At 38.1% G+C, this 13108-nt stretch overlaps 1 protein-coding gene across 4 annotated transcripts in view; it reads right to left on the bottom strand.

The window, feature by feature from the left end:
* The window catches only part of ATP6V1H (ATPase H+ transporting V1 subunit H), an 85140-nt gene that overhangs the window by 36584 nt on the left and 35448 nt on the right, over positions 1–13108 (bottom strand). For all 4 annotated transcript variants that reach the window (XM_077810274.1, XM_077810278.1, XM_077810276.1 and 1 more), the window contains 3 exons: positions 10051–10148; positions 4768–4960; positions 1224–1402 (listed from right to left, as the gene is read on the bottom strand). In XM_077810274.1, the coding sequence (XP_077666400.1) occupies positions 1224–1402; positions 4768–4960; positions 10051–10148 (470 nt within the window). The remainder of the gene's footprint in view (positions 1–1223; positions 1403–4767; positions 4961–10050; positions 10149–13108) is intronic.

Here is a 13108-nt window from a genome sequence, read left to right as displayed (position 1 = left end):
GTACATCAGAAGCTCTACTCCTTGAGAGACCCTAGGATTTGTTATGACAAACTTGAACGTCACAGTTCTTTACAAATCTGTATCAAAATTCTGATTTGGATAAGTTGCTTAAAAACATTGGTGGAACATCCTTAGGCAACATGAAAGTAAGCACAGATTGAGGGGAGGGGAAGAATATCTTTTGAAGTCCTCTCACTTGGACCACTTCAGAAACTTAAGATTTAGGCCTAATCTACACCAGAAAATTAAGCAGGCACAACTACATTGCTCTGGGGTGTGAAAAAAATCCATACCCAAGTGGCATAGTTAAGCCGACCAAGTCCTTGTGTAGGCAGCACTAGTCGACGGAAGAATTCTTCCACTAACCTAGCTACTGCCTCTCAGGGAGATTGATTACCGATGCCGATGGAAGAACCCCTCCCATCAATGTAGGCAGTGTTTACACTGAAGTGCCCCCACAGCAGTGGAGCTGCGCCACTGTAATGTTTTAAGTGTTCACAAGCGCTTAGTTGCAGGGTTCAGAAAGAAAAAGGAGAACTAGTGGCACCTTAGCGACTAACCAAGTTAGAAAAGGCATTCTCCCCAGACCTATACTTACTTTTACACAGAACGTGATCTTAAATTTACTGATCTGAAATATAAAGTGTTTTACAAACTATCTGACAATCCCATTTTATTAATAAGTGAACTGTGCTCCTAAATGTGGGATTCCAGATCCCAAGAAGAAAATCGGTTAACAGTACACATTTAGAGAGAGAGCTAAACTGCTTTGTGCACTTGTTAGCAGTTACTAAAGACTAAAAAGGAATTCCTCTGACCAGGGACCCCACTTAGAGATACAAGTTGTAGTCTGAATTATACATCCAGCGCAAGTTGGGATAAATGACTCACTAGCGTACTCATGTTCATTTGGCATTCTATGGGTCTACACGAAGTTTCATATTCTGTAAGTATCGAATTTGGCTCCAGTGCAGCAGATGCAACTCTTGTTGAAAACCCTGCCCTTAAACTGTCAGTTAAGAAGCATGTGTGCATAAGCATAGTAGATTTTTCTAGTCAGATATATGACAGACATCCAGTTAGAAACTGGATCTTTCATATACTGTTGGGAAGATATGATATACCAGAACACCACCAGCATATCTACTATTTTCTGTTTTAAAATCAATAAGTTTGCCAGTATTTCAAGTGACAGGTTTAAAAACTCATACTATAAAATATACCTAAGATCCTGGACACTCTCGCCAAGTTTTTCCAGTAGAAACTTAATATCCTCACTTATGTCTTCATCATCATATTTCTGCTGATCCAAGTTCTCTAGTTGCTTCAGAATTTTGCATTGGATCATAGCGAGAGCATACTCTTGGCGAGTTTCTCTTTCAGTAGATTTTTCTAAAAGATTCTGGAAGGAAAAAAAAGGTAAAAGTTGAATGTAAATCTTTTACAGTTTAAAAATACTAGTATTTATTACAGATTTAATCTTTCTGCAAATATCCTCTAAGATTAATTTGAATTATGCAAGAATTCAATTATGCAAGTTTCATCAATAGTGTTAATCATTTATTAAAAGACTTGCTTGAGAGGGCAATATTATGAGCTGACAAGGATTCCAACATATTTTGGCCCTAATTTTCACTTAGGTTAGTACAACTACATGCTCAAGAGTGCCTGTCCAACAACATGAAAGTGACCAGTTTATATTAGTTCCTATATAACTTCCTATATCAAGAGTAATATAACACTTTAGAAAACTAAAGACAGGCCTTGCAATGCACAGTTCACATCTGAATCTAGAGGCCAACTTCCTCAAAGTCTGGGCACACTCAGATCAGGGATTTTAGTTCAAGCCCATCTCTATTAGTAAGAAGAGTGCTGGCATAAGCACATAGTGCAGCAGCCAGTGATTTCATTGACTCCCACTATCAGTTCATTACCTTTCATTCAATTTAATCAGGTTCAAATTATACTATTCAATCAAAGCCTGTCACTTTTTACTCTGATAATGCACGTTATCGACATAAAAAAGCCTCAGTGAACAACAGCCATGTTCATATGAATAAGTCATAATATCTTTCAAGAGCAAGTAATTACCTGGAGAGAGAGAAGTAACTGGACCACTAATTTAATGTATGCACTGTTGTACATGTGCAGATCCCAGGACATTAGAGAGACAAGGTGGGTGAGGTAATATCTTTTATTGGACTTGAAAAGCTCTGTGTAAACTCAAAAACTTCTCTCTCACCAACAGACATCGGTCCAGTAATTCAGTGACTTTTCTACTGTAATGTTTCTCAATACTTTGCTTAAAGATAAGCATGTGAGGTTTATATTTGGGGTTCCTTCAAAATTCCTAAACAAGTAGGACGGTAAAACATGGTCAATGAGTAATATTCCCTTTAAATATGACAATGGAACGTTTTTTAATTACTCTCAGGTTCTATTGCTGTCTTCTACAGCCAAGCACAACCGAACTGGCTGGAATGGGGGACAAGGTACTTCCACACCCTCCAATTTCATAACCGATCATCCTTTACATCCCAACAGCCAAAGGAGTGTCTAGGCACAGGTGGCCAATGCAATTCAATATAAATTTAATTTATTTCCAATACTTTCTTCCCCAACTTCTACAAATCCCAGGCTTTAGGTTATATGTGATACTTTATAGCTCTCCAATTTGCAAAAGCTCAATTTTGCAATCAGAAATACCAGAACTGCTGAAGACACACAACGAATTATGGACAAGAGGTTGTATTTAATTTATGCAGCCCTATAATTGTCAGCAGCGTCCAGGTTTGCAAGAAGACACTATCTGCTGAAAAAAGACAGTGTTACTTTGATATATGAAGACTGGGTGACTGTACATTTCAATTATTAAAAGAGAAGATTAGATTTAAACACGTTTAAAAGAAGTAAATTTTTGTAACTTTCTGCCTGAGCCGGAGAAAGGATTATAGCTGCTAAAGAAGAGTTTATTTCTGCGGGTCACTAGCATGGATTAGTCTAAAAGTCAGAAACAGGAGCTCCTTTTCTGGTATATTAACCATTCAAGGATAAAGAGACTAGGTGGGTCAGTAGATTGTACTGCCTCTGGAGTACCCCCTCCCCGACCAGTACATTATTCTAAGAAAGGTGGGAGTAAATCCCACTAAAAAGGTGGGGAAAACATTTTAGGATGTTCTTTCCAGGACATTCGAATGTAACTCTCCATCCGCTCTAGGCTAGATAGTAGTAAAAATCTAGCAAGTTACCACAACAAAACGCAGGTTGCTATGGAACTGGTGAAGCAGAAGTTTTCATGCACATAGTGGTCAACTCACGTTACCACTATGTATCTTAATGTATTTTACTTTATATCCTAGAGCTCTTTAAGGAAGATTCACAAAAACTCCAAACATGCAGTTCCTGGAGGCAAAGGTATGTTACTAGACAGCTAGCATAGACGGAACATTCTTCTCCCATCCAGACCTAGAGACAGAGGTGGAGAGAATCCAGTGTGAACCCTCTCTGCAAAAACAACAAAAATGGAGGTTTCAGGAAATACCTAGCTGCCACAGAGAAGACTATGACCAGGAAGCAGATTCCCATATTTTGAGTTTCTCTGCCCAGTGGCCCTAGCGCATTTGGGGTTCAAGGTCCAACAAGCTTCAATTTGGGTGTGCAACCTAGAGATGATACATTCACACACCATTGTGGTAGGGAGAAAATAATTTGGTAGGTGGATGGGTTTGCTGGGATGGTTATGAAGACCAGAAAGTTGCCTTTTAACAAGTACAAAAGTGCAATAAATATCACTGCTGAAATGCATAGCTTGCCATTTAAGTTCCATACTCCATAAGTTTTAAATTCTTATAAAAAAGATTAGGAAGGCTGAAACTCATAATGAAAATTACATCCTTGTCAGGTTTCAAGTTTCCAAATACAGTAATTAAACTGGAGCCCAGCCAAAACACGTACAACTGTAGTTCTTTCCATAAAAAGGAAGTTTCCCATGTCCCCACCATCCTCCCTCAACTAGCCATTTTAATTCCCTATACTATATACATGACCACATGCACATAAAACATCCAATGCGTGGGCGCAAGAAGGGATGACACATACGAACCAGAGTCTGTGTGTGCACGCACGCACAAAGATTCAGGAGGCCACAATGCTTTGGTATTTTAAAACATCTTGATAGGATCTGTCATTTTCAGATTTTACTGATATAATATTGCAGCAGAAGTCAACTAGTCAGTGCTCTTATGTGGACATCTCATCCCAACATACATTACACTATCTATGCTTACACTAGTCATGCAAAGTTTCTCCTCAGAAAGCTTTGTTTTGGACACATACATAAAATCATTTTCTGTCAATCACAACAAAAGGATGGTGAGTAGGTTTTCTGCCTGAGCTGGTACATTTTTATGAAATATCTGCAAGGCCAGTTTACCCATTTACTAAGTGTTAAAGGGTGTAATTCTTGTGTTTTATAACCAATTGCTGCAGCAGCATTTTTTTTAAATAAATTCTGTAAATAGGATTATTTAACAGAATATAGAGGAACAATGAACATTCATATTGGGATCTGCCAGTTCAAAAAGGCGCAGAAAGCTGCATGTCTTTTTCCTACAAAAAATCCACATATTAACTCTGGCTCTGGAAGGAAAGCCAGAGTTAATGCGGACTACACATCCAATCCAGCATGCCTGGAAATAATCTATGGAAGCACTTCGGTGAGAGACAAAACCACGTAAACCCACAACAATTACAGTCAACTTTACTTACCCGAAACGCTGCAAGGATTATTCTAGTTACTTTCTCTTTGACAGATTCTTGGAGAATGTCAGACAGAACTGGAACAATATTATATCGACGCAGATATTCACACATTTGAGGACTGAATGCCAACAGCCATACGGAGAAAATCATCTGATACTGGAGCTGGAAGCCACATTTGTTACTCAGGACTCCCATGATACTGAAAGATATAATTTACATAGGTAGTAGTGCAAATGTTTCATAATGGGCAAGTGCACTGTGTATATGACCCTGAACATGTAAGATTTTCTTTAAATTAATGTTTGCAAGAGAGCTCATTGGCAAAAGCTATGAGTTTTACATACACAACTAAGGACTGGATGAAACCAGTACTTCATGATGCCCAGCACTTGCACTTATGTGTTCAGCCTAATCTCTTTATTCAGATAAGTTTTCATTTTTAACAGGTTACATTTCCAAGGCTTAGGGTTGCAAAGAACGTTTTCAAATATGCAGTAATGTCTGTTTTCAGATTAACGGCCAATATATGACGAGAGTAATCTAGTAAATGTTAATGTAATTAACATACTATGAAATGTTAAGGGAGATTAGAGAGGCTATCAAAATAAAGAACTCAATAATAGTGGGGGATTTCAATTATCCCCATATTAACTGTGTACATGTCACCTCAGTACAAAATGCAGAGACAAAATTTCTCGATACCTTAAATGACTACTTCTTGGAGCAGCTGGTACAAGAACCCACAACGGGAGAGGCAATTCTCGATCTAGTCCTAAGTGGAGCGCAGGATCTGGTCCAAAAGGTAACTATAACAGGACCTGTCAAGGTTCCTTCCCCACTCTGAACTCTAGGGTACAGATGTGGGGACGTGCATGAAAGACTCCCTAAGCTTATTCTTACTAGCTTCAGTTAAAAACTTCCCCAAGGTACAAACTTTTACCTTTTGTCCTTGAACCTTTAAGCTGCCACCACCAAAGTGTCTAACAAAAATAACAGGGGAAGGACCCACTTGGAAACGTCTCCTCCCCAAAATATCCCCCCAAGCACTTTCTGGGGAAGGCTTGAAAAAATCCTCACCAATTTGCATAGGTGAACACACACCCAAACCCTTGGATCTTAAGAACAATGAAAAAGCAATCAGGTTCTTAAAAGAGAATTTTAATTAAAGAAAAAGTAAAAGAAAAACCTCTGTAAAATCAGGAAGGGAAATACCTTACAGGGTAATCAGATTCAAAATACAGAGAATCCCTCTAGGCAAAACCTTAAGTTACAAAAAGATAAAAAAACAGGAATATACATTCCATTCAGCCCCACTTATTTTCTCAGCCATTTAAACAAAACAGAATCTAGCACATATCTAACTAGATTGCTTATTAACTCTTTACAAGAGTTCTGACCTGCATTCCTGCTCTGGTCCCGGCAAAAGCATCACATGGCCAGAGAGAGCCCTTTGTTTCCCCCACCTCCAGCTTTGAAAGTATCTTGTCTCCTCATTGGTCATTTTGGTCAGGTGCCAGAGAGGTTATCTCAGCTTCTTAACCCTTTACAGGTGAAAGGGTTTTTCCTCTGGCCAGGAGGGATGTAAAGGTGTTTATCCTTCCCTTTATATTTATGACAGGACCACGTGGAAATAGTGACCATAATATAACAACATTTAACATTCCTGTGGTGGGAAGAACACTTAAGCAGGCCAACACTGTGGCATTTAATTTCAGAAAGTGGAACTATGCAAAAATGAGGAGGTTAGTTAAACAGAAATTAAGAAATACCGTGACTAGAGTGAAATCCCTGCAAGCTGCATGGACACTTTTCAAAGACACCATAAGAGAGGCCCAACTTAAATGTACACCCCAAATTTAAAAACACAGTAAAAGAACTAAAAAAGAGCCACCAGGGCTTAACCACCATGTAAAAGAAGCAGAGAGAGATAAAAAGGCATCTTTTAAAAAATGGAAGTCAACTCCTAGTGAAGTAAATAGAAAGGATCATTAACATTGCCAAATTAAGTGTAAAAATGTAATAAGAAAAGCCAAAAAGGAGTTTGAAGAACAGCTAGCGAAAAACTCAAAAGGTAACAACAAATTTTTTTTTAAGTGCATCAGAAGCAGGAAGACTGCTAAACAACCAGTGGGGTCCCTGGATGATCAAGATACAAAAGGAGCGCTTAAAGATGACAAAGTCATTGTGGAGAAACTAAATGAATTCTTTGCTTCAGTCTTCACGGCTGAGGATGTTAGGGAGATTCCCAAACCTGAGCCATCTTTTGTAGGTGACAAATCTGAGGAATTGTCACAGATTGAAGTGTCACTAGAGGAGGTTTTGGAATTAATTGAGAAACTTCACAGTAACAAGTCACCGGGACCAGATGGCATTCACCGAAGAGTTCTGAAAGAACTCAAATGTGAAATTGCTGAACTACTAACTGTGATTTGTAACCTTCCCTTTAAATCAGCTTCTGTACCCAATGACTGGAAGATAGCTAATGTAACGCCAATGTTTAAAAAGGGCTCTAGAGGTGATCCCAGCAATTACAGACAGTACTGGGCAAATCAGTTGAAATAATAATAAAGAATAAAGTTGTCAGACACATAGAACAACATAAATTGTTGCGCAAAAGTCAACATGGTTTCCGTAAAGGGAAATCATGTCTTACTAATCTATTGGAGTTCTCTGAAGGAGTCAACAAACATGTGAACAAGGAGGATCCAGTGGACATAGTGTACTTAGATTTCCATAAAGCCTTTGACAAGGTCCCTCACCAAAGGCTCTTACATAAATTAAGTTGTCATGGGATAAGAGGGAATATCCTTTCTTGGATTGAGAACTAGTTAAAAGACAGGGAAACAAAGGGTAGAAATAAATGGTAAATTTTCAAAATGGAGAGGGGTAACTAGGGATGTTCCCCAAGGGTCAGTCCTAGGACCGATCCTGTTCAATTTATTCATAAATGATCTAGAGAAAGGGGTAAACAGTGAGGTGGCAAAGTTTACAGACAATACTAAACTGCTCATGATAGTTAAGACCAAAGCAGACCTAAGAACTTCAAAAAGATCTCACAAAACTAAGTGATTGGGCAACAAAATGGCAAATGAAATTTAATGTGGATAAATGTAAAGTAATGCACATTGGAAAAAATAACCCCAACCATACATACAATATGATGGAGGCTAATTTAGCTACAACTAATCAGGAAAGATCTTGGAGTCATCGTGGATAGTCCTCTGAAGAGGTCCACGCAGTGTGCAGCAGCAGTCAAAAAAGCAAACAGGACGTTAGGAATCATTAAAAAAGGGATAGAGAATAAGAAGGAGAATATCTTATTGCCCTTCTGTAAATCCATGGTACACCCACATCTTGAATACTACGTACAGATGTGGCCTCCTCATCTCAAAAAAGATATACTGGCATTAGAAAAGGTTCAGAAAAGGGCAACTAAAATGATTAGGGGTTTGGAACGGGTCCCAGATGAGGAGAGATTAAAGAGGTTAGGACTTTTCAGCTTGGAAATGAGGAGACTAAGGGGGGATACGATAAAGGTATATAAAATCATGAGTGGTGTGGAGAAAGTGAGTAAGGAAAAGTTATTTAGTTGTTCCCATAGTATAAGAACTAGGGGCCACCTAATGAAATTAATGGGTAGCAGGTTTAAAACAAATAAAAGGAAGTTCTTCTTCACTCAGCGCTCAGTCAACCTGTGGAACTCCTTGCCTGAGGAGGTTGTGAAGGCTAGGACTATAACAGGGTTTAAAAGAGAACTAGATAAATTCATGGAGGTTAAGTCCATTAATGGCTATTAGCCAGGATGGGTAAGGAATGGTGTCCCTATCCTCTATTTGTCAGAGGGTGGAGATAGATGGCGGGATGACTTGATCATTACCTGTTAGGTTCACTCCCTCTGGGGCACCTGACATTGGCCACTGTCGGCAGACAGGATACTGGGCTAGATGGACCTTTGGTCTGACCCAGTATGGCCACTCTTATGTGCTTCATTGTCATTTTAGGAAACACTTGCAGCTACTCTGGAATTGCAGTATGGAGTTGGAGAGTGGGCAGAGAGCAGAGTAAGACCATTTTCTTCCGATGCCCCTAGTCTCATCTTGGAATGTAACAATTTAAATACGATGTATGCAAAATGCAAACTAATGTACACACCATTTACGATGAGCCTTCTAAAAGCAGCCTGTAATCAGAGTCATGCCAGGTCATGAAAGTCACAAATACATATCACCAAGCATTAGATGGGACTATGACAAGAGTAATATATCTGCTAAACAGAGCTTTCATTTGCGTGTAAAAAAAACAAGTAGAGCTGCTCAAAAGCTTTTAGAGAATACAGTTTTTGATGGAAAACTGTAATTTGATAAAGACAAGATGTTTTGTGTGAATATTTTGATTTAATAATTTTTCGTAAAATTTTGACAAGTGCTTCATTTCAACAAAGTCAAAGCACTTTGTTTCAACTTTATTATTTTGTCTTTTAAATTTTATTATAGTTTATTACTGTATATTATTTGAAAGACACGTGTCCTTTTAATAAGGTCATTGTGCATCACGTCGATATTTCCAAAACAATTTTTTTCAGAATTTTCATTTCACTGGAAATTGATTTTTTGAACCACTTCAAAACAAAAGGAAATTTTGAAGTGTCAGAATTTCCCACAGAATGAAAATATTGAGTTTCAATCAGCTCTAATAACAAGTCACTTACAATACAGAGACTTTACATAGTGATCTTTTCCAAGTAAGGCCAGTGATAAGTTTCTGAACTCACGCACAACTATTTATTCCTCTTTGAAAGAAATTTACAGAGTTTGGGTAGAAAGTGATCTACCAAAAACACTACATACTAAAATGGAGCTATAATTCCAGAAAGTATCACTCTTCAACAAAACTTACATTAAAGATTACTGCAAGTTTCTACTGGACCTTCAATTTTTATTTAATCTGTTTTCAATAACCTGCAGTATCTCAGTCTCATATAACAAACCCCCTTCATGGTGCTCTAACCTTTAAGACAAATAGCTCTGATCACCTTTAAGTTATTAACAGAACAATACTTTATGAAGCCCTGAATAGTTATATGACTATTTTTCAGCTCATTTGTTTGCATGCATACGTTACTATATGAGCACAAATAAGAATTTCAGGCTCAAATACTATGGCTACAAGTAAGGAAGGTTTGAAAATTAAGCCTAAAGAGTTGAATTTTAAGGAAGGTCATTTGGGGAATAGCCTATTGTGCATGTTTGAAATGTAACTATTCCTGTATAGAGTAAGTAATATACTCACCAGTTTACCCCATCTGCTTCTACCCATGCAAAACGATATTCATTGACCCTGAGCATCAACTGCAGGCATCCAGCCACACACTGTACATATTGGGAACTCTAAAGTGGAAACAAGAACACCACCCTTATTTTAAGATGATTAAGGCACTAAATAGTGTTGAAATTTTGTACAAAATTTCAGTAGGCCAGAAATTGAATCACAATATTTTTCCTGTTCTGGACACTAGCTTCCATAATATCTGTAAAGGTTCTGGTTTTGTCTCCATACACCAGTGTTTCCTGAACTGTTCAACACAATTTCTGTAAGGGGTTACAGAAAAAAAAGAATTAACACAAATGTGAATTTTTGGAAGAAATCTTCAATACATTGAAAGTTTTTTTTCTAAAACATGGATATAATATATGTCCTGCAATGGTGTGTCCATAATTCAGTCTAAACTAGTGCAGGAGAAGAATGTGTGCAACTGGATGCTAGTAGAAGCTCTAGCAAAAATATTAAACCTGTACTCGTGATTGGATTTGCTTTATGAAAGTGTTCAAGCACCATTGAAAAACAGAGGCAAGTACTCATACACACAGGAACGTGCTTCACTGTTTCATACACCTCCAAATTTTTCTGCTAAGAAAATGCTTGGAAACCTGTGCAAGTCCTTTGAAAGGTTATTGAATTTCTGACTTCATGAATTGCAGCTTGAGATGGTTACCTTCACCACCAGCTTCTTTCACAATGAAGTGGGGTGGCTCTCAGGAGGTGAAGTACTAATCAGCCTCTTCATATTAAGAAATGAAGATTTTTGTGAACAATCATTAATATCTCTTGGGTAGTACATTAATACTACTTTGCTGGTATTGACACTTGATTCCATGGTAGAAAATGAATATTCCGTCAATGCAAACAAGGTAGAAACATTCATTGGAAAGCTTGAAAATTTGTCTTCCAACGTGTAGAGAGGAAGAATGGAGTTCCCTTTTTTCCCCCCAATATGAAGGGAACTGCAGTGTCAGTCAGAAATAATTCAGTGTTTGAGCAACTTCAGATTCAGCTGCAGAACTATTATTAAAAGCTTGCATTAAAGAAAGATGTGGATCACTAACCACCTTCCACCCAGACCACTGAGTCTGCAGCACCAGCAGGCCATTGAGACACAAAAGTCTGGAAGTTGCTCTCTAGCGAGGATCTGAGAAAACAGTCTGTAAAGGAATACCACCTTGCTCTTATTGAAACTTTGAAAGTTCTCATCTTCTTACCTTTGTGATTTTCAAGTGTTATTAGAAGTTCTTTCATATGATGGAGATATATAACATAAATCCCTATACTTCAGAAAATCTAAGCAGTAATCAAACAATGATGGTGGAATACAGAATATTGCCACAGCTTTGGCAGCTAACAGGATTTCTTACAAAAGGCAGATTTCCTGAAAAATCAAGAACTCTAATTGTAATCTTAGCTCTGTCACAGAACTGCTCTAAGTCATTGGATATAAATTTATAAACCCCAGGGCAGAGATTAGAGTGAGAAAAGAACACAAGGCACCGCTTCCCGCAGCTCCCATTGGCCAGGAATGGCGAACCGCGACCAGTGGGAGCTGTGGGGCTCCATGCCTGCAGATGCTCCAGATAAACAAACTGGCCCGGCCCGCCAGCGGTCTCCCCCGACGGGCCAGGTGCCAAAGGTTGCTGACCCCTCCTCTAAAACATCATGGTGGATCAGCAACATTGTAGAAGGTCAAGAATTTCAAACACTTAAAGGAGGCAAGAAATGTTAAGACAAGTCCTGGATGAAATGAAAAGGTAAGAGACAATAAGAGATGCTTATGCTGTTCCACAAGAACTGCAAATGAATTCGTTCCCCCTCCGCCTTTATATAATCAGAAACTGAAGACCACACAGTGATAATTAACAAGGATATTTATTTCAATAGATAGTTATTTGCTTTCATAAATCTTGAAAGTAAAAGGTAACATGGATGGAAGAATCTGCTGTACACAACAAAACTACTATCTCTTGAAACAAATTAACTGTATAAATCTCAAAAATTTTAGTCATTTACCTAAAACATAGGAAGTATCTCTCTATTACTGAAACTAGGAATTGCCAGATCTTTAAAGACACAATCATAAAAGTTATCTCTCAATACTGCTTTCAATTAAAATAAAAACCCCTCATTTTTTATTAGGATGAGCCATAATTTCCTCCTGTCTGTGTAAAAGGCTGTCACTGCACCCTTAACTCATCCTCAGTTTACATACCGAAGGATATGTGGAAGTAAGACTACTCACTGTTCTAAGGCCCTATGACAAAGGGCCATCTGCATAATGGAGACTTGAAACAGCAATATTGCAAAGGAGTGTCTGAGAATGTTTCAATCTCCACTTTTAGACCTTGTCTTAACTAGAAAAAGAAAAGGGGGGGGAAGAATTAAAAAAAAAAAAAAAAGGTATTTTTAACCCCCTTTAATCTAACCTGCATTAAAATCTTAATGAAGACAAGGTAAATTGCAGTTTTAACCCACAATAGCAGGTAACTGTGACCAGTTAACTTGCATTAAAAACAAGATACTTTGTCTTCACTAACCCAAATTAACAATCTAGTGATTACAAGTTAAAAATACATCTTTTTCCTTAGTGAAGATACTGTTTTACATTTAAAGGAGATGGAGCAACTCCAAGTGTATGCTTATTAATCTCCTAAAAAGCCATCAATGTCTTTAATGTTAACACATTCTTTGGACCCTAAAAATCAAGTGTCAAACTGTTTATCCTGCCACAGCTTTTGCCAGAGTAGTGGAGTGAAATTTCTTCACTACGCCACAACCATAGAGAAAACTGAAGTTATGAGATTCACTTTCACCTGCTACATTGCCCAGTTGCATTTTGAACTGCACTGCCTACATCACACTGAGGAACTGAGTAAAACGTTCCCTTTTAAACCAACTTCATGCTGTTGCTTCCCAGTGTCCAAGGCCGGGGAGACAAGGCGTGGAATTCAGCCCTCCTCCTCAGAACTCAGTTTACTCAAGTAAGAAGGCTTAAGAAAGCACTAAACTTTCAAGGGACATT

The sequence above is a fragment of the Eretmochelys imbricata genome, chromosome 2 (genome assembly GCF_965152235.1).
Source record: "Eretmochelys imbricata isolate rEreImb1 chromosome 2, rEreImb1.hap1, whole genome shotgun sequence".
NCBI classification, from domain to species: Eukaryota; Metazoa; Chordata; order Testudines; family Cheloniidae; genus Eretmochelys; species Eretmochelys imbricata.
This window is presented reverse-complemented; position numbering and strand designations above follow the sequence as displayed.